The sequence below is a fragment of the Mytilus californianus genome, unplaced genomic scaffold (assembly GCF_021869535.1).
Source record: "Mytilus californianus isolate M0D057914Y unplaced genomic scaffold, xbMytCali1.0.p SCAF_7, whole genome shotgun sequence".
In the NCBI taxonomy this organism is placed as follows: domain Eukaryota; kingdom Metazoa; phylum Mollusca; class Bivalvia; order Mytilida; family Mytilidae; genus Mytilus; species Mytilus californianus.
In genome coordinates, this window is record NW_026262723.1 from 94,567,030 (window position 1) to 94,591,250 (window position 24,221).

Sequence of the window (24,221 nt, forward strand, 5' to 3'; positions counted from 1 at the left end):
ATATTTCCACTTATCAAACGAGTTTTAACAAAATTAGAGAAAATCTTATCATCTTTTACCCTGCCGTATATAAATAGTGAATCAAGATAATAAAGTTCTACAGAACAGCTTTTGAAAGTAAGTATATGAGTGTGTTTTGATTGCCTGGACTTTAAAAAGTATAATGAGTAAGAAATGATTAAGCCAATACCATATTTATATGCAACGTCACTGTTGGAATTTGCATAGTTTAATTTTTGTAATTTGTGTCGATTTTTCAGTCAAAGAGCTGGTTCTAGTGGGTTATCTTGTGTAGTAGTTGTCCAGAGTTCAGACGATCTCCGAGTTTCGCCAGTTTCGGCACCAACTATATATTTTGGAGTATTGTACCATACACATAAGTCAAGATGTCCGGAATTCACCCCGATGATCCAGATTATCAGTATCTGTGCGTAGATCGTAAGGCTTTAATGCAATTGCAGACAGTGCCTTTTGATGGCAAAAAGAATTGTTGGGTTCCAGATGAGAAGCTGGGATTTGTTGCGGCCGAAATTCAATCCTCAAAAGGAGATGATATTACAGTTAAAACTGTGGAGAAAATGGATGTAAGTTTGTTTGTTTTTGTTTTTTATTATTATTGTACTCTTAAGTTGGCCTTATGATCGGGCTTGTGACATAGATAACCTAGGTGCATCTCAAAACCGATATAATTTACAATTGCATACACTCTTTGACCTGCTTTCATTGAATCGACTCTCACATTCGTTCCAACTGAAATTTAATGTGCATACCGACTCTTGTCTTCTGTCTTCTTTGTTGTTTTGTATTTATTTATATCCCAGCCCACTGATTATAAAGAAGTTATCTCATACACAGCAGTATATTCGTCCTAAATATACATGATATATTTGCCACTGGACGTTAAGCAAACAACAATCAATCAATCAATCAAAATCAGAATCACGGCACGCAATAACAAATCTTCCCAATCTGAAGTCATAAAATTCTCAATTTATAACATGACTTTTTTTCCAATCAGCATTAAATCTTATTGCTATCATCAATTGATTGTTTTCAAATTCTGAAAGAAAGAAAAAACAAGATTAGAACAATAATTTAGTAAATGGTGCAAAATAAGCTTTATTATATATTCAATTATTTCTCGAATTTCAGACTAAAACCGTTAAAAAAGACGATATCCAACAGATGAATCCACCCAAGTTTGAAAAGATCGAAGACATGGCAAACTTGACCTATTTGAACGAAGCCTCTGTCCTACACAATTTAAGAACAAGATACGCTAGTGGTTTAATCTATGTGAGTATCAATTAATTTAGAAATTATTCTCCCTTGGTACACTCCCCATGTAACATGACACCGACAAATACGGAGAGCTATTGTTGCCGTATTTATCTTGGAGGCAGTATCATGAAGCTATGACGTCAGAGTTATCAGATGATGGCAAACATCTTCCTCATCAAAATGTTTATGTATGATCTCCTCCTATACCAGTGATTGATGTTTATCTGCACATTAAACATAAATGATTATGTTGATGATGATACTAAAAATCTTCAAGGGCAAACCAAACATTATTTTATTAGCCATCTTTTTATTTTATTTGATCATTCAATGATCCAAAGTGAGCAATGATGATTTACATAGATAATTCGAGACATACAAATACATACAGTACATAATAAGATTTCAAACATTAAAACTTCTAATACGAATAAGTCCAACATTAAACCATTGACTAGGAGGAAAAAAATAGTGGAATCGCAAATTGGTTGCAATCCTGTCATAATGGACATCCAGGGTCGATGCTTAGAAAAACAAATAAACAAATGGTTTAATATTAAATCTCAAATATTAATGGTAATGGTAATGGTGATTATAAAACTATTCAAGGACAAACCAAATATTTTTTTATAGAATAATGAACAATAGTTTTCGAATGTTTGACTAAGTAGCAGTTACTTCTTTTTACTTATCGTTTAAACACTTATTTATTTTATTTAGTTGGATTTTCTTTACTTAATCTTCAGGTGTATTGGTTAATAACTATTTAAAGAGTTATCCTAAGCCTGAACTTATCATAATCAGTTTTGACGACATGTTGTTTCATTTATCAAGTGTTTAATATGTTTTCCAAAATTAAATTTCAATTTGACCAGAAGTAAGATGGAGAAATAATCCTTATCTTAGTAAAACTGTTTACTAAGTTGAGGATTATTACTCAGTAAAACTGTTTACCAAGTTTTGTATTATCACTCCGGTTTACTTCTGGTTACTAGTAAATTGGAATATTTCTTTATTGATACAGGTTGTATAACCAACCTATATCATTTTATACCCTATGATATGTCAATAAAGATGGCATGGCGCCTTTTCGTCGATTACAACAATTTTCTAGGGTTCTCGTGTGACTTAACTAATTTTTAAAAAAAATTGCCAATGCAAATGGTGACATTTTCAAATGGTTAATAAAACTTCAGTAAGTAGTGTTTTCATAACTTTCATTAAAAGAGAGGCAATATATATAAAACCAATCTTAGATCAATACAGGCTACATCTTTCTCTTCTGTACATTTGCTTTGATAAACACAACTATTTATAAGAATTAATTTTCATCTATTAAAGTATATGTGTTATCCAACAGGTCTCTGATTTAATGTAAGGCAATATATGTGTTCACTATAGAGATTTAATGTAAGGCAGTATATATTTTCGCTATAGAAAAGAGAACATATTTGTAGCAACAAAACCAAAACGACTTTTAACTTCAATTTATAATTATTGCAGACCTACTCTGGACTCTTCTGTGTTGTCATCAATCCATACAGATGGCTATCAATCTACACAGACAGCATCATACAAAAATTCAAAGGCAAGAGGAGGACCGAAATGCCACCTCATCTTTTCTCTGTAGCTGACAACGCTTACCAATTCATGTTGCAAGGTATGTCTCATTTTTTTTTTGGGGGTGCTAAGCTCAATATTTTTATGGAACAATTCACAAGGACTTTTGTTCTGGTGGAAAGTACTGTGTTGACATCCGATACCACGCGGAAAATATGAATGTTTGTACAAAACTATACATATGTTAAATATTTACGCACAGAATTTAAACTGCTGCCAAACTGAATGTTAAACAATTGGGAGATTTAGAGATAAACGATACAATAAAACAGATTTCCAATTTGTATTAAGAGATAAAAGCTCAATTCAAAGACATTAAAAATCCGTAAATTGCAACAAGAAAAACTTGTACTGTTGATTTTCATTTGGAATTATTGCAAATTGTTGCTTAAAATATTTTTCGATGCGCTGTATCATTTTCTCTTCTTTCTAAAATTGTTTGTTATTATTTCAGATCGAGAAAATCAATCCATGTTGATTACGTAAGTATAATATTGGCACTGTTTTAATATCATATTTTAAGTGCGCTTATAATAGAGGGTCTGGATGGGGCTTACAGAATAGGATACAACGGGTCAAAAGTTCTCTTATAAGGGTAAATAAATAAAAAGGATGGAGAAACACAGAAAAAAAATAGAGAATAATGGGGTGCTGGAATATAAAGAATAGAGAATAATGGGCAAAAAAATAAAGAATAGAGAAAAATTATCTAAATTTTGTTTTAAAAGAATACAGAAATGAAGGACCCCCATTCAGACTATCTTAATGGTACAAAACAGACATCAGCACAAACAAAAGTATTTTTTCTCGTGGTATGATTGTTGTAAATCATACCAGAAGTCCATTCAATGTCCATTCAATGGACTTCTGTTCATACTTAATGTTAATTTGATAAGTGTTTAATATTCCATTAAAAGAGCCTAAGTCTCTTCTAGGAGCATATAAATCAATATTGGCATCAGGTCTAAGTGAAATTCAAAATAATATATTTCACTTTACAAAAATTCTCAGTGAGTTACCCTTATTGACTGATGTAATCTTGAGTTTTGTCTTGTTACCTTAAGTGGCGAATCTGGTGCCGGGAAAACAGAGAATACAAAGAAAGTCATTATGTATTTCGCACGAGTTGCTGCAAACATATATAAAGGAGACAAACATAGTGTGGAACAGCAAAAAGTCGTAAGTTAGTGTGCGTCTCAAACGCTATGGTTTTGATTGACCACTTTCATATGGTTTATAGTGAAATGTTTTGGCATTTTAAATGGGGTTAAAAATAAACAGCAGTCTTGACAGTTCTTTAGTGGTATTTCAAAATCAGGCAACAGAGACTCACGCATAAACCCCAACGTAAAATAGTAGTAGCCTTATTATTATTCATTTATAAATTGTGTTATTCAGTGGCGAATCTGGAGCTGGTAAGACAGAAAACACGAAAAAAGTAATCATGTATTTTGCCAAAGTTGCTGCTTCACTTGGCAAAAAGGACAAGGATGACGAGCCTTTACCAGCGGACGGAAAAAAGAAGGTTGTACAGGATTGTTTCCCCCTGTGTGAAAGCATGATAGTTTTACTCAGCTGTAGCTGTAATGAAACTGTTGTGTTCAGTTCTGTAATTGTTATCAAAGATAAAGCTTTATGCTTTCCTTTCCATAACAACAGACGCAGAGCTAAAGATGACACTGTTTTGTTATTTAAGCTGCGGTCCCCTCAAATTATCTTTCTGTAAAGATTTAATTTTCCTCTACACTACCACACCTGCATGTATTCACACCATTTTTCCCAATTTTAGTGTTCCATATTCAATCATAGACTCATTTTTTTTCTTATTGATTTCAATCCTAGCATGTTAATCCTGTTTTGGGATTACACCTCTAGTGTCGACATACGTCATGCTGTCACACTGAACAGTTTGAGTGTGTGAAGAGAAACATTTTAGAAATTTAATTATACATAAAAAAAAGTCTAAATACTTCACAGCCTAGGTTTAATTTCTAATATTGTAGCAATAGGAGTAATGATTAATAAAATACTATAGTCTTTAGTATGAAAACAATCACCGCAGAAGTATAATTCCTAATCAACGAAATTATCATTGTTTTCCCTTTAAAAATATATCTAATTCTGTGAATATCAGTTCACAACTGGAACTACTTTTCACCGCTGCAAGGAACTTGCTGCATTCACTGATATTGAATTGCACAACTGTGGTGATTACTCCGACAGAACTGCACTTTTTTTAGTGTCACAATTTGTTGAAATCTCTTTATGGAACTTCGCTTTCACGAAATGTATAGTGAACTGCATGTTACGATTTATTTTATTTTAAAGTTAAATCTGTTTCTCACACTTTATCAATTAGAAATTTGCAATAATTTGTTTATATTTATTGAGTCAACTTAAACTTTCCAAATCATTTTATACGGGAAACATTTATAATGTGAATGAAAGCTTGTTTTATAGAAAATTTTTGATTTTTGAGTAAATATGTATATATATGTAAACAGCTAAAGGATCAGAGGAATAATTTACAATCGTATGTTATGGCAATTATTGTATTAATAACATGCGTTTTTCTTTTCTTTTTTCCCTTTCCCTTTCCCCTAAACCTAACATACAGGGTTCACTAGAAGATCAGATTATTCAGGCCAATCCTGTACTTGAAGCTTATGGTAACGCTAAGACCATGCGTAACAATAACTCGTCAAGATTCGTAAGTACGGAGCTTCAGTGCTCAACCGTGTGATTCTGACCTTCTTGAAACACTACCCTATGCACTTACCCCTACTTTCACCTGCGTGATACTTTGTAGTGATATTTTGTAGTATATGTATACACTTTAAAAAAAATCTCCTGGACATATATAGACCCTTTTCTGATAACATGCAGGCTAACATTGAGTAGAAACATGCTTCATTTTCTAGTAAAGATTTGACATCATTGATCGTTTTTAGGAAAATGTAGCATTTTACAACTAAGGCAGCTTCTGTTACCATGTTGGTCATAAAAGGGTATATAAGTGATATTGTTTTAAAATATAAAAGAATACTCACGAATTTTGCATTTAAACTTATCATATATCAGATCGTCACAGATTTTTTTAAAGTGTTCATATATAAATAATACTGGAAATTGTTTCAACAGTCCAACGGAGGTTGAATGAATTTCCAATTCTTTGAGAATGTGCTAGTTTAACCTGATTTTATACGTTTTAACCTTTCCCTTTTGTTGTTACCTTTGTCATGTTTAGGGTAACCTTGAGGATCAAATCATTCAAGCTAACCCTGTACTGGAAGCCTTTGGCAATGCCAAGACGGTGAGAAATAACAACTCGTCTAGATTTGTAAGTATTCCTGAAGAAAAAAAAACATGCATTTCGGATCTTCTGTTCAAGAATTAATATATTCGTGATTTTTTTTCAAACTAAGTATAACTATGTTTAATGCATTTACACGGCGATTAACCTGTGGTGTAAACACAGTGAGCTAAGCGAGTATGCAGCAAATGCTGAGAAAAACTGATAAATAAGAAAACAACATTGAGGATATTCTGGACCGGCTTGGTTGTGAAAAAATGATGGTTTTGGTGTTACTGGACATATGTGATTCACCGAAAGGTCATATTCAAAAGATAATCTGGCATGACATAGCAACGACAATACGAAACCAGGGTCTCTGGTTTGTAGTGTGTTCTCCCGTGTGATTGTTTGAAACCCTAGATTTTAACCACAATGATCAAATTTTATAGAGTATCTCTTTTTAAAAACACAAATGTATGTACAGGTTTGACACAATCTTCTTCATGGCCAAAATGCACAAGTTATTTACATTCATCAATTTCATGCTAAAAAATAAATTTGGTTCGATTCTGAGAAATCCCAGATACCTTATTTTACTGAAATGGAAAAAAAGAATAATAATATTATTACCTTTACTCTACCTGGCAAATAAGAAATCGCTACTCTATCATACAAGGGCTGTGTTGAACCTGATATATATAGTAGTATAGATTGTTTTCACCTTACATTTGATCACTTTGCATGCACTATTCCACCTTTCTTTACCAATACTATAATCTTGTACATAATGGATATTTCTTGTAAATATAATGTTATATATTATTAGTTGATTTTACTACTTAATTTAAGTAAATGCTTTAGTAAAATTAACAACGTACTGGATCAGATTTATGATATCAGTAAAACAGGAGTTATAACTCCCGTCTTTTTTTTCAGGATGAACATTTTCATTTGCAACTGCTACACTGTATTCATTCAATTTTTCAGGGAAAATTTATCCGTATTCATTTTGGACCTACAGGCAAAATCGCTGGTGCTGACATTGAAACATGTAAGTTTTTTTTACATTTTCACGTTAAATTTGCAACTGATCCATATCACAGCAAAGACAGTTTCAATGCATTGGAACACGTTTTTAAATGGTGACCAAAAAAATATTAATGGAAATTTTTTTGTTATTTCTGTACTCCTGTTAGTTTCCTTTTAAAAATGTATAATATTGACATGATCTCTGTTTTCCAGATTTGTTAGAGAAGTCTCGTGTAACTTTCCAACAGTCTGCCGAGAGAGATTACCACATCTTCTACATGTTGCTGTCTAATGCCTATCCCAAGTACCATGGTAGGTGATTCGAAAACGTTACTAAACTATTTTGTGAGCTTCGATTTCTCGACTTTCAGAAAAAAAGTTTTATTTGTTTTGTTTTTCGGCATCAATGTTCAAAGGTCGAGAAATCGGAGTTAAAAGTTTGAACCAGTTTTCACCTTTTTCCATTATGGAGTTTTCCTTACCTTGAACACCTTTATTTATTTTACAATGCAAACCAGAGTGAATTCCTTAGTAATCCATAAATACCTATATGGACAAATAGTGTTTTGTATTTTTTACCTGTTTGATACCCAAAATAACAGATGCCAAGTAAGTATACCATGAGAGTGAAACCTTGACAATATTTTACAAATAATTGCATGTGATTTACCCTGAAAATCAAATTTACAATATTTACCATATACCATTAACATCAACCAGTTTGTATTATACCTTCCTCATAAGTGTTTTATGATGTAGTGCCAATAGTGACTTTTTTGGACCACCATATGGATTACCCTTACCAACCACTTCCATTGCTGAGGGTTTATACTCTAAGCTAATGGCAGTGGCCCTTTACCTTAGTGTGATCTCTAACCATGTCCCTTTTATTAACCAATTCTTTCAGAAATGATGCTGCTCACACCTGACCCCGCATTGTTCTCCTTCATTAACCAAGGAGCTCTTACCGTGGATGGTATTGATGACGTTGAGGAAATGAAAATCGCCGACGTGAGTAAACTGTTCCAATGAGCCAGGAACGACAGAAGTTTTTTTTTTTTTTTTTAATTTGATATGATAAAAAATGCTCCTCAGAAAATTGCTTTTATTTGTAAGTAAAAAAGAACTAAGAAAAATCAGTTCTAACATCATGGCTGTTTTTTAGCGGTATGATTATAATATTTTTAAGGGAATCGGTCAGAAATAATAATATTTTTGGCTTAGTATATTTCTAGGATTTTAATTGGATAACGCACGTCGTTACAAAACCCATAGCCCCTGGGTGTTGCTAACCCATATACCCGGACGTTGCTATCCATTACCCCGGGGGACGTCACGCGCGTTTTCCTTAGTTCCATGGTTGTTCTTTGTGAAATATAACGTGAGGGTACCCAAATTGCACCTATTTTGACAGTTTTTTCACCTAGGTTTTTTAACGATCCAGACAAAAGTAACCATTTTGTGTTTATTTTGTAGATGTATCCTTTTTTACTGTATAGTTACACCAATTTAATTTTGAATCTATAGTGAATCATAGAAAAATGGGTTTGAACCGACCTCCAAACGATCCATGATTCTGTAATGAGGAGTACCAAAATTGCAACCATGCTTTAATTCACATCCTTAAAAATCGAATAATAGTTGTTTTGTTTTATTTCTTCAAATATTTAGAACAATTTGACATTAGTCCATGCTTAGTATTCATTTTTTAAGAAATAGATGCTTGTAACATATTTTATTTGCTCATTTTTAAAAGATGACTTTTTGTGAACGTCGCATGGCGACGTTCAGTAGATTTTACTTTTTGCAGTGTGCTTCATCTGTTCAAATATATACTGTGAACGTTTTTTGTATATTTGAATATAGTAAGCCTATGTTGAAAGACGTCTATAATGTCAAATCATAAACACAAATTATTTAGTCTCAAAGAAAACTTGTAAGATTTTTGCAGCTATTTTTGTTGCATAGGTGCAATTTGGGTACTCGGTGCAATTTGGGTACTGTGACGTTAGAATTCTGTAGATTATTCATGATGTCTGTAATTAAATATTTAAACCACTTACGATTTCATCTTATTTTGTCGATCATTTGCACTCATTTTAGTAAATGCATCACTTGGCGTCCACATTGTCTATGAATGGGACTACTGACCTAGCTATGCAAATGACCCACGTTGACGTCACACCGTCTATGATGTAACTCTCACAACATTGAGCGCCAAATTCGACCCACTCCAGTTTCTACGTCTCCGTATTAAAAACGTCTTATATTTGACTATCTGTAGGGTTCTACCAAAGGTAGTACCCTACACCCCGTAAAAGATATGTCAAATTTTCAAATTTCAATAAAAGATTTTTAGAAAATGAAAAAAACGTTGCTTTCACGTTACACTTTGTGGTTGAATTTCTCTAAAAATCGAGAGATTTGGACTAAGACCGGGGATAAATTCGTTATCTACGTTCATATCCGTAGATAACTTATAATATTTTTGAGTGATTTGCATAAATTTAAAGAAAGCTAAGGTACTGCTGCAATATTATTCGCATCTATTTTGAAAAATACTAAATGTAAAACACTGAAATGAGGAGCAAAAACGTACCGTTATATATTTGTCTTTTATTTTATTGTACCATTTAGAGCTATTTTCATAATGCTTGTAGTTTAAAGGTTAGGTTGGCTTGCTTGCTTTGTTTGTATAAATGTTTTGCTCAAGCATTGTTATTAAGATTGACATCTGCAATCAATAGATAGGCGGGGCTTCAGCTTGTATACATTATACTTAAATGTTATTGGATGTTAAGTATAATGCAGAGTATAATGTAAACAAGCTGAAGCCCCGCCTATCTATTGATTGCAGATGTCAATCTTAATTACAATGCTTGAGCAAACATTTATACAAACAAAGCAAGCAAGCCAACCAAACCTTTAAACTACAAGCATTAGGAAAATAGCTCTAAATGCTGTTATATATTTGTCTAGTATGCTATCGTACCATATAAATGTACTGTTCTATATTTGTCTATTATTTTATCGTACCATTTAAGTATACTGTTCTATATTTTTCTATTATTTTATCGTACAGTTCAAATAACTATTCTATAGTTTTCTGTTATTTTATCGTACCACTTATGTAAACTCTTATATATTTGTATACTTTTCTATCGTACCATTTATCAAACAATACACGGAGAGACATAATTGAGTTATAACTGTATGCTATACCTTGTAGTAATACCATGTACTTCATATACCTTTCAGTCTTCCTTTGACATCTTGGGCTTCACATACGAAGAGAAGACCAGTTTATATAAGTGTACTGCATCTGTCATGCACATGGGAGAGATGAAATTCAAACAAAGACCCCGAGAGGAACAAGCTGAAGCCGATGGAACTGCCGGTATATATGTTTGCATGCATTCCCTTTTTTTTGTTTGGTATATATAAACTGTTATCTTATGTGCTATCTTAATGCCTTTTTTACTTGGATTTTTTTTTTTTTTTTTGTAAATAGTAGATCTTTTGTAATTTTTATTTATAATGTAGAGATTGACGTATTGTATTACATAATGTTGACATATAGATGTCTGTTGGTAATGTTTTTCCGTTGCCGTCTCATTGACGTATACCCCACGTATCCCTTATCTATATCTAAATCCCTATTTTTATATTTCCAAATTTTAAGGTTGAATAAAAACCTAGACACCTCTTCAGTAAAGTGTTCGTTAATATATTACGGATACACTTTTCAGTACTGACATCTTATATTTTACAGATGCTGAAAAGGCTGCATTCTTGCTTGGTGTCAATTCCAATGATTTGTTGAAATCCCTGCTTAAACCTAAGATCAAAGTTGGTGCAGAGGTTGTCACTCAAGGCCGTACTAAAGAACAGGTAGGAATTACGTATAGTATTTGTACTTTTAAATAATACTACGATGATAAGGTTAATTGGGTATAGAAGGCATTAATATTTTTATCTTTTTAAATTAAATTGTCGTCTCACATTCAAAACGTACAAAAGCCCATTTTAGACGTACAAAAGCCCTTTTTAGACGTACAAAACCCTTTCAACAACGCTTGCCGAGTAGTGTCTCTTTGACTATGCTGGATGTTTTATTACACATGCAGTTACGTCCGATTGCGAACGTCAGCTTAAAAATTCATGTGACATACAAGTGGAAGGTTTTAAAATGCATTGACATTCACTGAAAAATCACTTATTTTACCAATGTTGATCGTTTGAACAGATCTTAAATGATTAATATATAATACGAACTTTTATTTAATCAACATTTAGATCTGCATGTATATTTTTTATTTCCTATTTTTAAATATTGCATAAAATTACAAAACATTTCTTTTAGGTTCTGTATTCCGTCAGTGCCATGGCTAAATCTTTGTATGACCGTATGTTCAAATGGTTGGTAACGAGAGTAAACCAAACCCTTGACACCAAGAATAAAAGAAACTATTTCATTGGTGTACTGGATATTGCTGGCTTTGAGATTTTCAATGTAAGTAAAGTATCTTTTCTTATTTTACAAACTATAGCTCACTGCTTTTGAAATCATAGCAGGTTATTTATTGGTAGATAATGCAGGACTGAAACAAAGCATTTATGAAATGAGTCATGAAAGCGCACAGTTTCGTTTGTGTGTGTACTATAACTATAAAATTTTTGACACATTGAGTAATTCAAAATAAGAGTATGGTCATTCACGTGAACGATTTTAATTAAATTGTTCTAATTATTGATAAATTTTGAAACCAAGTTCCAAGATATTTCTTATTTTGTATATTTTAGTACAACACCTTTGAACAATTGTGTATCAACTATACTAACGAGAGATTACAACAGTTCTTCAACCATCATATGTTCATTCTGGAACAAGAAGAATACAAGAAAGAGGGAATCCAATGGGAGTTTATCGATTTTGGTATGGATTTGCAAGCCTGTATTGATTTGATCGAAAAGGTAATTGATATTTACTTGAAATAATTGGTCTCGATTTAAAAATTGACAATTTAACTTTCTTGAAGTTGACACCCCTATTATATTGATATTGTTGTAAAGTTACAATTTAACACGTGGGTCCTGAAAAGATGTAAAGTAGAAAACACATTTCAATATCTTTCTTGAATTAAACAGAAATTATTTGGCAATATTTTAAAAAAGATATGAGTATTGATTTTCATAGCAGATATTGATAAGAAATTTCTTATGAACAAGTGTTATCTGTGAGTTAATGTTTTCATATACTAGTATGCCTTGTTTTGTTTTCTGTTGCGTTAAAGTTTTAAAATTTCAATATTCTATTATGTACAAAAACATGGAATGATAACACCATTTTGCATAACATCATTGTTTTTCTTTTCAGCCCATGGGTATCCTTTCCATTCTTGAAGAAGAATGCATGTTCCCTAAAGCTGACGACAAGTCGTTTAAAGATAAATTGTTTGCCAACCACTTGGGGAAATCACCTAACTTTGGTAAACCTGGAAATGCATCCAAAGGAAAGGGACAGTCTGATTTTGAGCTCCATCATTATGCTGGAATTGTAAGATTTTTTGTCACGTTCAGATGTTTTTTTCGATTAGCAATTATTGACACAAAGTTCTCTGTATTTTCAGCGTTGTCAATAAATTTTCTCCAAATTTTAGATCATTTTCAGTCTATGTCCTATATGGAAAAGCTATTTCAGTTCTGTACGTTTCACGCATACAATATAATCTTGAAATCACTACAATTAAAAAAATGTGCTGCATCAGTTTGTCAATTTCTTTCATTCATAACTGAAATTGATTGTTTAAAGTAAAATTTTCGATTTTTGAAGACCGTGTTATATCTTTAAACAGGTGCCATACAGTACTGTTGGTTGGCTAGAAAAGAACAAAGATCCCATTAATGAAACAGTCGTCGAACTTCTGTCTCATTCAAAGGAACACTTAGTCCAAACTCTCTTTGCTCAAAATAAAGAAGCAGGTAATTACTAAATTTTTTAGAACATGCAGTAAGGACAAAATCCGAACGGAAATATACAATCAACATCTCCGCTTTAATTGTTAGAGAGTTCAACTTTTCTGTTACACAGATGGTCAAAAATATAGTCTAAAAAACTCATTAAAGATACCAGGCTTATAATTTTGTACGCCAGACGCTAATTTAAAAGAAGGCTTTAGATCGAATTATTGAAAAAAATATTTCGTCTTTCAAAAGCTTAAACTAGCAGAATTTAATCTGAAAATAAATCTTTTTTTTTATTTCTTATACTTCAGAGACCACAGGAACACACAAAAAGAGGAAGTCTAGTGCTTTCCAGACTATTTCAGCTGTTCATAAAGTACGTATTTGTTTAAAGCACCTTTACTATATATACGATTTCTATAGTTATATCTATTTAAGAAATAATTCTTTCATGCCATGCTTTATGCTCATTTTAACATGGGTAGGCATTATATTTGTCAATATCTTTATACCGAGCGTTAGCGAGGTGTAAAATATTGACAAATAGTAGAATAGTCTTTCAAATATATTCATATTGAACTTGCCGATTAAACAAGCAAAGGCAAAACAAATATCGCTGCAAAATATTTAGGAAATTTTATATTGATCAGGAAAATATAACTCGTTTAAGATAGGTGATTAAAACATCAACCTAAACTATATTTTATCTTATTTTCAGGAGTCTCTGAACAAGTTGATGAAGAACTTATACAGCACCCATCCACATTTCGTTAGATGTATCATTCCTAACGAATTGAAACAACCAGGTTTGATTGATGCCCACCTTGTCCTTAACCAGCTCCAATGTAACGGTGTATTGGAAGGAATCCGTATCTGTCGTAAAGGATTCCCTAACAGGATTATCTATTCAGAATTCAAACAGAGGTAATCATTATGTTGGAAATGTATTGTTTTACTGTCTTCAAGAAATGAATTGCATGCGTACAATTGGTCTCAATGTTTAGATTACCATTTCCAAAACGTCAGACCTAATTTGAATGTATTAAATCTGTATTCTGAAATGGCAATATTTCTTATTTAATCGCTGTTTGATTTTACATTCTTTTCTTTTTGTTTATAAATGATTTAATGTTTTGACTTGATTCTAGGTAAACATATACTTCTGACACCTGTGTGATCCTATTTCTATTCTTGATTATACAGATACTCCATTTTGGCTCCAAATGCAATCCCACAAGGTTTCACTGATGGCAAACAGGTTACTGAGAAAGTTTTACTGGCTCTCCAACTTGATCCAGCAGAATACAGATTAGGAACCACCAAAGTATTCTTCAAGGCTGGTGTGCTTGGTATGCTGGAGGATATGAGAGATGAGCGTCTTTCAAAGATCATCTCCATGTTCCAGGCTCACATCAGAGGTTACCTTATCAGAAAGGCATACAAAAAACTACAAGACCAGAGGTATGCTAAAGCCATAATTTTTATGATCAGACTAATGTTGACTGCTTCTTCTTTTCTGTTTCTATGTTGGTGAATTGCGAAATATTTCTTTTCCCATCAGAGAGATGTTTGTTGCTTCGTAAATTTGTTTTGAGCTTTCGGTAAATTTTGAGATATTCATAAATATTTAGATCTATAAGGTGAAATGCTCAAACCATTCCACTAATATCCCGTATTTGTTATTTTAGAGTTGGCTTATCCGTTATTCAGCGTAACATCAGAAAATGGCTGATTCTTAGAAATTGGCAATGGTGGAAACTGTACATCAAAGTTAAACCACTGCTGAATATTGCTAGAGCAGAGGAAGAAATGAAAAAGAAAATTGAAGAGATGGGCAAATTAAGAGAAGACTTAGCTAAATGTGAACGTCTGAAGAAAGAACTGGAGGTTCAAAATGTCACCTTGCTGGAACAGAAGAATGACCTGTACCTACAACTTCAAACAGAACAAGATGCCGTGGCTGACTTGGAAGAAAGAGTTGAAAAACTTGTCACACAGAAAGCAGACTTTGAGAGTCAGATTAAGGAAATGGAAGAACGCCTTCTTGATGAAGAAGATGCAGCAGCTGAATTAGAAGTAATTAAAAGAAAAATGGAGGGTGAAAATGATGAACTCAAGAAAGACATTGAAGATCTTGAAAACTCTCTTGCTAAGGTAGTGTATATTTTAAGTTGGATGTATCATTATGCAGAATTTTATTGAACAAAATCATAAAACGGCATGCATGTAAAATGTTTTTCTTAGACATTGAATATTTTAGATCAGGATTTATAAAATGTAAAATTGGGGTAAAAACCACTTTTCAGTACTGTCATATCTCATAATTGATCAGTCTTCAGTTTTCTCTCTACTGTTTTGAAGACAGTTGCTTATCTTTAGTTGTTTTCGCCATGGTTTTATTGGTTTTTCTGTGACATGATTTTTCATTGTCCATCTTCTGCGTCATTTTTTAACGAAAGTTTTAATTATTACAGTCTGAACAAGAAAAGACTACCAAAGATAACCAAATTAAAACACTCCAAGATGAGATGGCACAACAAGACGATATTATGGCTAAGCTCAACAGAGACAAGAAGGGTATGGATGAAGACCACAAGAGGACTCTTGATGCTCTGCAGAAGGAGGAAGACAAAGTCAATCATCTATCAAAACTAAAACAAAAACTCGAATCTACTCTTGATGAGGTAATACAAAACTATCTAGTTTAAATTGTAGAAAAAAACTAATACTAATATATGTATACAAAAATATGAATATATTTTAATTGTTGAAATGGATAAAAAAATATACTAAGTTTGAATACTTCTTTTAATAGAAAATAAATACTTTTAAGTTTAGTTGTTAAGCATTGCTATTCTGGGAATTTCATGTGACGTGTTAATATAAATCAATCTTGTTTTTTGTAATAAAGATTTGTTCCTGAAAGTTGGTAGACAGTGCTATCATATAATGATTTTTTACTTCAACAGGAAAATTTAAATTAACACTGCTTAAAAGACTTTCGAAAATACAAATATATAATGAAAATTATATATAGCTCCTCTCCTGAGAACATGTTTAGTTATCCAATAACAACTCCAAAGTGGTATCTTTTTTTAGTTTCAGTTTTTTGTTAATGTTCTTATGGTCATATATATAAAGATGTCCTATTAAACATTATGAGGGTCGATAATCTGGGTTATCACAACCAATTTATTTTTCTTCATATTAAAAGTTGTCAATATATGTGTGTTAGATGGTCTTCAAAAGATATACAAATATTGGGATATTGAAATGAAAATAATACTAATAATTGTAAATCGATAGTGGCGTTCATAAAGATGACGTTTTGAAGTGTTGTTTTTGCCATTTTAGCTCGAAGACGGTTTGGAACGCGAAAAGAAGGTCCGTGGAGATGTTGAAAAGGCCAAACGCAAAGTAGAACAAGATTTGAAAGCCACACAAGAAGCCGTTGAAGACTTAGAACGTGTAAAGAGAGGATTAGAGGATGCTAACAGAAAGTATGTACCATAAAATAAATTAACAAGAGTTCCAAGTGGTGAAGTTGAAATCATCCTTTCGAAAATTTTACGGACCCCATCACGAGTTGGTTGACCGTTATGAAATATCTGTTTCACAGATGACGACGGATATGTCCCTATCGTCGTTACCACAAATCCCGCCCTCCTTTTACCCGAATGTGACCTACCGAATTAGACCGGGTTTGTACTTACTTGAGCAACATGACGGGTGCCCCATGTGGAGCAGGATCGGCCAACCCTTCCGGAGCACCTGAGATCATTCCCGGTTTTTAGTGGGGTTCGTTTTACTCAGTCTTAGTTTTCTATGTTTTGTTTTGTATACTGCTGTTTGCCTTTTGGTCTTTTTTTGCCATGGGGTTGTCAGTTTATTTTTGACTGATGAGTTTGGATGTCCCTTTGGTATCTTTCGCCTCTCTTTTACGAACAGAAAGTATGTACCATGAAATAATTTAATACTAACAGAAAGTATGTATCATAAAATCAATTAACACAATTATATTTCGACAGTTATATTAATGATTGGATACAATTGCACTCCAATTTACTACATAAAGACATTACAGGTATACAAATAAATTTTGTTTGTAGGAAAGATGCCGAAATGGCTGGTTTGAACGCTCGTTTGGAAGATGATCAAAGTTTAATTGCTCAGCTCCAGAGAAAGATTAAAGAACTTATGGTAAGAACATTTCAAGTGTAGCTATCAAACTTTTTGTTGTTTTAAACTATTTTTGTAATGGCTATTTTGCATGTGTGTGAATTCGTTGTGAGCTGCTATATGATAGAACAAGGCGAGTTTGGAAAATCTCATAAATTGTCAGCATTGTGTTACTCAATGAAAACTGTCTATATCCATAAACACTGAAAGATCCCTCTTTTTAAATCCGATATCATTTGATCACGATCGGTATGTCCATTACTTGTACACTGTTTGAACGTCTGGTCGAGTATTATATTTGTACCTAAAACGCCTGTTGATTTTCAAAAATAGTTTATGATTAATTGCAATGGTAAATATTTGTGAATTTAGGCAACATGATAAAAGTAATATGCACATACATCAGAATTCTTTCTGCATGTTTATACACTTAAAAGCGTGTATGCAAGGGGAAAAACAATAGTCATCAAAATTATTCTAGGTAATTGTCAGAAATAGTATGTATCGTGACAAAGCAAATTCCTAACAGTCTAGTATACCAGACTTCAAGAATATCATAACGTTAATCAGGCGTAGAATCATAACTATCAATCAATGAAGAAGGAGGAGGGATCTTATCTTGGTTGCTATAAAAGGAGAACACGTACCTAGCAGTAACACGAGAACATTCCTCTTTGAGGTACAGAAGGGGTGGTATTTATGCATTTGTGAGCACTTCCTGGTTAACCAATATCTTCCGCACACACATTCATGAACTGACATGACCCCTCTATATAAGACATGTGTGGGTTATACATTGTTGTTTAATCTATCATCTAGATGCTTCACGTGGTTGTCATGGAAATGACATTGAGGTATTATCAATAGCTTCCGCATACACCTTTAAAGGTCGATGCCAAGTTAATGATAGGTAGTTAGTGTGCTGATACAAAAGTCGTTCATTGTTCTTTCGGACTTAGCAGTGTGTTGTTTTGGAGGTTTTTGATACAATTGGGTATAGAGCCGGAGGGTTGCCTTGAGTTGCAACTTCAATCAATTTAGTTTTAGTTAGACATAGTATGTCTGATACTAAAATCACTGTAACATCCACAGTATCTACAGAAGAAAAACCAGTTGTAGCCAAGGAAGAATCAGCCAAAGTAGAGAGGATCCCAACACCAGACATCATCTCCGCGCCACCGGCCCCTGTGGCTGCCAAGGTGACGACGGTGACAGAGAAAGCAACATCTCAAGCTTCAAGCTCACAACTATCTCCCAAAATGAGCTCCTCTCAAACCACCACAAGAACAACAAGAACTTCAGTAGGTAGAAGTTCTGACTATGAATCTACAATTGGACAATTGACTAGGGATTATCGAGGCACCAGTCCGGCTGTGTTGGAAGGCATTGCGTCACATCCTATTCTCTATTCGAAGACTTTTGATTCAAAAATAGGTCGTCAGAAACTTAGTGCAAGGAGTAAAAAAATTCTGCGCGATACATCGGATTTAGCTATTGTGGCCCCAGGATTGAAGAATCTGTTAGAAGTAGGATATAATTTAATTGTGTTGCTTCAAAGCTCAAAGTTGCTTTTGTGTTGTGTTGGCTTAAGCTGGTTTGGTACTGAATGTTCAACAATTCAAGGTAAAGCAATCATGTTGCATGTATTCCAATTTTGCAGGTTCATAGCTATAGGTTATAACTAAGATTTATACAATCATGGCTATTTTACTGGTGAAAATCCTTAAACTTTCTAACATAGAACTTCATATTATTCGCCTTCTTTTGACTACGGAAATAACGCAAAAGGTATTAAAACCATTCCAAATATTAACGTTAATATCTTGAATTAAGATTATGCTTAAATTTACGTGTTACCTGCACGGCTTTCAAATTTTTTGTAACGTTTCTTCATATTTATGCATCCCTGGCTTTCAAATGTTCATTTTTGAGCGTTACTGATGAAGGTAAATTCAGTCAAGCGCTTCGGACGAACGAAATTTATAAAGTGCAATTTTCATTTTGTAACATTTGCAGTTTGGTGGTAAATATTAATCAATTCTAAATAACTTATCTTGTCAGACAATGTTTTGCAACAATTTTGAATGAGAAAAATATTTTATTTTGTTATAATACTGCTTTTGTTTTCAAGTAGCAAATTAAATTGCATACCATATATTGTATGTAGCTTTCAGCTTCTTTCATTTCATGCTTACTGAATGTTTATGTAGTGTGTGTTGTAATTGTTTAAACGTATGTATCTACGCAGATTCAGTAATAACAGAAAAAAAGGGGGATAGAAAATACTAAAAAAGAGGGGGGGCCAAAAACTCTTTGTCCATAGATCAAAGAAAAAACACCATGACCAACAGAAAAACGATCAAAAGACAAAGAAAAGTCCTAATAACACTAAATTAAAGGATGGGCAACACGAACACCGCCAAAACCCGAGGGTGAACTCAGGTGCTCAAGAAGGGTAAGCAGTTCCTGCTCTACTAGGGGCACCCATTGTGTTTCTCATGACAAGTAAGGTGTTAAGTTGCCTTCGGTGAGTCACAATCAAGAAAAAGAGAAAAACAAATTATACAAATGACTTAACACAATATTATTACACAAACGCACGCCATTTTAGACAATTGGAGCGTTTGGTTGACGTTTTTCTTTTTACAAATACCAAGTTCTTGATGAAATATTGTTTCAGAAGCAAAAAAATGATAACCCATAACATACAAAATTAATGTGGATTATATTTTCTTTCTAAGCTAAGTGCCAAATTCTTCCGTAGATATCATTTGCTATGTTTTTGGGTTGATGAAATTTGTATATGCTAGCTCTGCTAAGTATAATCATGCAAGTGGAACTTACTGCGTGTGAACTACACAACACGTCTTGAAAGGGATAGTTTTACAATAATACAAAACTGTGACGATCAACATAATTTCCATCTAAAAATAAATAATTTCATATTAATCCCCCCCCCCCCCCCCCCCCCCCCGGTTTTTTCCAAATAAAATATATGGATATGTAATATAATTAAAAAGGCTAATGTAATCAAGGTAAATGTTAATTGATACGTAACCATAATAGCAGAATAAATATTATTTTTTTAATTCACACATTATATAAATAGAAAGAAATTATATTTTGTGGTTAAATTCAGACCTTATGTTCCTTAATCCATTAAAAATATTAAGCTTTTTATTTATTTACATTATGTTTATAAATGCATACGAAACACAACAATTATTCAATAATAAACATAGTATTGGCAAATATTATCATTACAAACATATCAATCAACTAACAGAAACAAACAATACAATATTATTATGATTTTTGATACATGCAACAAACAGTAAATGTACAATGATATACATATTATCGACATTTAATATCATTACAGCCATACCAATTAAGTAACCGATACAGACAATACAACATAATTATTAATACCTGGGACTATTATACTAACAATATAGTACGTCTCAGTCCCAGTTAATACAGATATCAAACAATGATTATTTAATAATAAACATATTATCGACATATAATAACATTACAGGCATACCAATTAAGTAACAGATACGGACAAAACAATATGATTATTAATACATATAAATACCAATAATTATTCAATAACAAACATATTATCGACATATATTATCATTACACGCATATTAACCACTTAGCAGATTTACACAATACAACACGGATTATTAATACATATAACAAACAATAATTATTCAATAATAAACATACTATCGACATAAATTATCATTACAGGCATACCAATTAAGTAATATATACAGATAATACAACATGATTATGATTATCAATACATACTACAAACACTAATTGTTTCATAATAAACGTATTTATAAGAAGAAGAAGAAGGATATGTTATGGTTAACAAATGAAGCTTGTTTATATTTCCATCTTTCAAAAATATTTTGCTTACATTGATAAAAGTTGAAAAGTTCATTTAACAAATCGAGAGATGCAAAATTTGTCAGAAGTGAAACTCAATCCTGTAAATTTTATCTACAAACTAATCTAAGAATCATCTTAGAATCATCGAAATTCTTTTATCTTTAGAAAGTTAAGACTGCTGCGTTTCTCTGTGAATCAACCACTAATGACTCACGTCTGAAAAACTCTCTAAATTTTACAGACAATTGCACACTTATACATTCCTTCTAGAAAAATAGCTGGAATATTTATGTTCTTCCATTCTGCATATCATTAAACATCACTGGAATATTTTAGCTCTCATTCAAACTATGTCTGATACCATGTTATCTAAATTACAGGCCAGAATAGAAGAACTCGAGGAGGAACTGGAAGCAGAAAGAGCTGCCAGAACCAAGGTTTGTTCTTTTTTTAATAATTTTGAAAATGTTCATAAACAAATCTTCATTTCAGCAAATGCTCGTTTTGTTTATAAACATTAATTGTATCAATTGAAAAACAGTGCAGTTGTTAAAAAAGGTCAATAGTTTAGTAGATCATTATGTTATTGGGTATATAAAGTTTAGTTTTATATATTCTTGACAATCTATAATTTCCAGAATTAACCTTTAAATGTATTTATATCACAAGTTTAAGTACTCACCTTATTTTCAAAGGTTGACAAACAACGTGCGGAACTTGCTCGTGAATTGGAAGACCTGAGTGAAAGACTTGACGAAGCTGGCGGTGCTACAAGTGCACAGGTAAAGTGCTCATCATTCTTACATAACTCATTCTTTAAATTGTTTTCCATCTGTCTCTGCAACAGTTAAAAATCTTGTTAATTATAATACTTGGACTAAAAATATCCGGTCGGAAACATTTGTAATATTTATAAACTTAGTATGCTTGTTCTGGCAGTGTTTTCATAAGCACATGCAACAGAGAGTGTTTTGTGTTCTTGGTTATTTCACTGGAAACTTGTCGGTTAATGATAATCTTGTGTATCTATAGAGAACCTGCGATTAATATTTATTCGTTAATTTTAAAGCATTTTTTTGTAATAGAACTGCAAGTTTTTTCGCTCCCTCACTGGGATACGAACTCAGAAGTTATATATTTATATATATATACATATATTACAGCTTGAATTGAACAAAAAGAGAGAACAGGAACTTTTGAAATTACGCCGTGACTTGGAGGAATCCACTCTCCAACATGAGGCCCAAGTATCTTCCCTCCGTAAGAAACAACAAGACGCTGCTAATGAAATGGCTGACCAGATCGACCAACTTCAGAAGGCCAAATCCAAGTGAGTCACCATCCTATCAACTATTTATATTTTCAATGATGGTTTACCCTTTTCAAAATATATGCGTGAAGACTGTGGACCATGACCTATCAATATTACTGAAGACACGCCCGTTTTCGATATATCTTGACGTTTCCATGCTTTTAAAAGACAGCTGCTTTCACATTGTATATGTAGCATGACAATTCATTTTATTAATCTTAAAAGTAAAGTAAAATAAAGTAATCTTTATCTCAAGTCGGGTTTTTCATAATATATACAAATTAACATAGAACATGACCACGAAAAAGGAAGTGATGCTGATCATTCATTTTATTAATCTTAAAAGAAAGTAATGTTGTCCATTGATCAAAAAGAAAGTAAGGTTTGTCAGGCAATTGGTCCACAGATGTGAGCCTAGAATACCCTACACCTAGTTATATATACTTTATAGAATACTTAGTATACCTAGCAGTAACATTACTTAGTGTGTTAATAGAATTATCAATACTATAACCTGTGTTTTACCTATATATTACTTCATCCTAAACAATAAACACTTTCTTGACGTATTTGCCTACCCATATAATTTTTATTCCTGTGTGATTTTCCTCATGTGTGTTTTCCTTCCTCAATATAGAACTGAAAAAGAGAGGCAGCAATATAAGAGTGAATGTGATGATCTCCAGTCTCAACTTCAACACTTTAGTAAAAACAAGGTAATAAAGACATAGAATTTCATTGCTTTTAACCAGACTTTACCATTCAATAAATTGTTCATTTACAAATTTACAAAATGGAAAATATAAGGTTACAGAAATATCTTTAAAGAAACGATGTAAACATGAGTATTATAAATCTGATGAAAAGCATTTAAAAGTATTACTGGATTAATTCTGTGATAGGATTACATATTTTTTTGTGTGATAACAGGGTGTTTCAGAAAAGATGGCCAAATCACTTGAAAACACAATTGCTGAACTCCAACATAAATGCGATGAATCCAATAGGAACGTGAACGACTTGAATAGCCAGAAAGCCAAGATGCAGGCTGAAAATGCCAATATTGTCCAGCAGTTAGAGGACGTTGAACATCAGTGTAGTGCTATTACAAAGGAAAGAAATGCTATGCAAGCACAACTTGATGAAATGAGAGCATCCTTAGAGGAAGAAACCAGAGTAATTATTTTCAAGTTTTTGTTTTTCTGTTTAAACCAAATAATGTTCAGTAACAGGAGAATTTATAAAAACAAACTTGATTATCAGTATTTTAAAATCTTCTTTTCTCAAATCTTCTAGTTATTCTAGTTCAGTAAGACAACACTTTATTTTTACGTTTGAAATAATTCATCTTTTGCTTTGCCGTTAAGAAACTCCAGAACACTGTTATACATTGAAACTAAGAATTATGTGATGAAATTGCTTAAATTACACAGGCACGCCAGAAACTTCAGGGTGACATCAGGAATCTGAACTCAGATTTGGATAGCTTGAGGGAATCTAACGAGGAAGAGCAAGAGGCAAAGGCAGAACTCCAGCGTCTTTTGTCAAAGGCCAACAATGAGGCTGCACAATGGAGAGTCAAATATGAAAGTGAGGGAGCAAACAAAGCTGAGGAACTTGAAGAAGCCAGGT

General features: G+C 32.7%; 1 protein-coding gene across 7 annotated transcripts in view; it reads left to right on the forward strand.

The window, feature by feature from the left end:
- Positions 1–260: 260 nt before the first annotated feature.
- Positions 261–24,221, forward strand: part of LOC127708637 (myosin heavy chain, striated muscle-like) — a 30,814-nt gene continuing 6,853 nt past the window's right edge. For 4 of the 7 annotated variants that reach the window (XM_052213676.1, XM_052213678.1, XM_052213677.1 and 1 more), the window contains exons 1-28: positions 261–584; positions 1,153–1,296; positions 2,785–2,941; positions 3,356–3,383; positions 4,300–4,426; positions 5,519–5,611; positions 7,184–7,247; positions 7,439–7,537; positions 8,133–8,236; positions 10,484–10,622; positions 10,998–11,116; positions 11,589–11,738; positions 12,029–12,199; positions 12,603–12,782; positions 13,081–13,207; positions 13,501–13,565; positions 13,908–14,113; positions 14,393–14,650; positions 14,878–15,343; positions 15,664–15,873; positions 16,544–16,689; positions 17,299–17,389; positions 21,658–21,714; positions 21,973–22,059; positions 22,441–22,607; positions 23,227–23,305; positions 23,520–23,765; positions 24,023–24,219. In XM_052213676.1, the coding sequence (XP_052069636.1) occupies positions 387–584; positions 1,153–1,296; positions 2,785–2,941; positions 3,356–3,383; positions 4,300–4,426; positions 5,519–5,611; positions 7,184–7,247; positions 7,439–7,537; positions 8,133–8,236; positions 10,484–10,622; positions 10,998–11,116; positions 11,589–11,738; positions 12,029–12,199; positions 12,603–12,782; positions 13,081–13,207; positions 13,501–13,565; positions 13,908–14,113; positions 14,393–14,650; positions 14,878–15,343; positions 15,664–15,873; positions 16,544–16,689; positions 17,299–17,389; positions 21,658–21,714; positions 21,973–22,059; positions 22,441–22,607; positions 23,227–23,305; positions 23,520–23,765; positions 24,023–24,219 (4,175 nt within the window). In that variant the 5' untranslated portion in view covers positions 261–386. Of the gene's footprint in view, positions 585–1,152; positions 1,297–2,784; positions 2,942–3,355; positions 3,384–3,965; positions 4,081–4,299; positions 4,427–5,518; positions 5,612–6,148; positions 6,242–7,183; positions 7,248–7,438; positions 7,538–8,132; positions 8,237–10,483; positions 10,623–10,997; positions 11,117–11,588; positions 11,739–12,028; positions 12,200–12,602; positions 12,783–13,080; positions 13,208–13,500; positions 13,566–13,907; positions 14,114–14,392; positions 14,651–14,877; positions 15,344–15,663; positions 15,874–16,543; positions 16,690–17,298; positions 17,390–21,657; positions 21,715–21,972; positions 22,060–22,440; positions 22,608–23,226; positions 23,306–23,519; positions 23,766–24,022; positions 24,220–24,221 lie in introns of those variants that run through there. The other 3 variants (XM_052213674.1, XM_052213673.1, XM_052213679.1) reach the window with 3 other exon arrangements.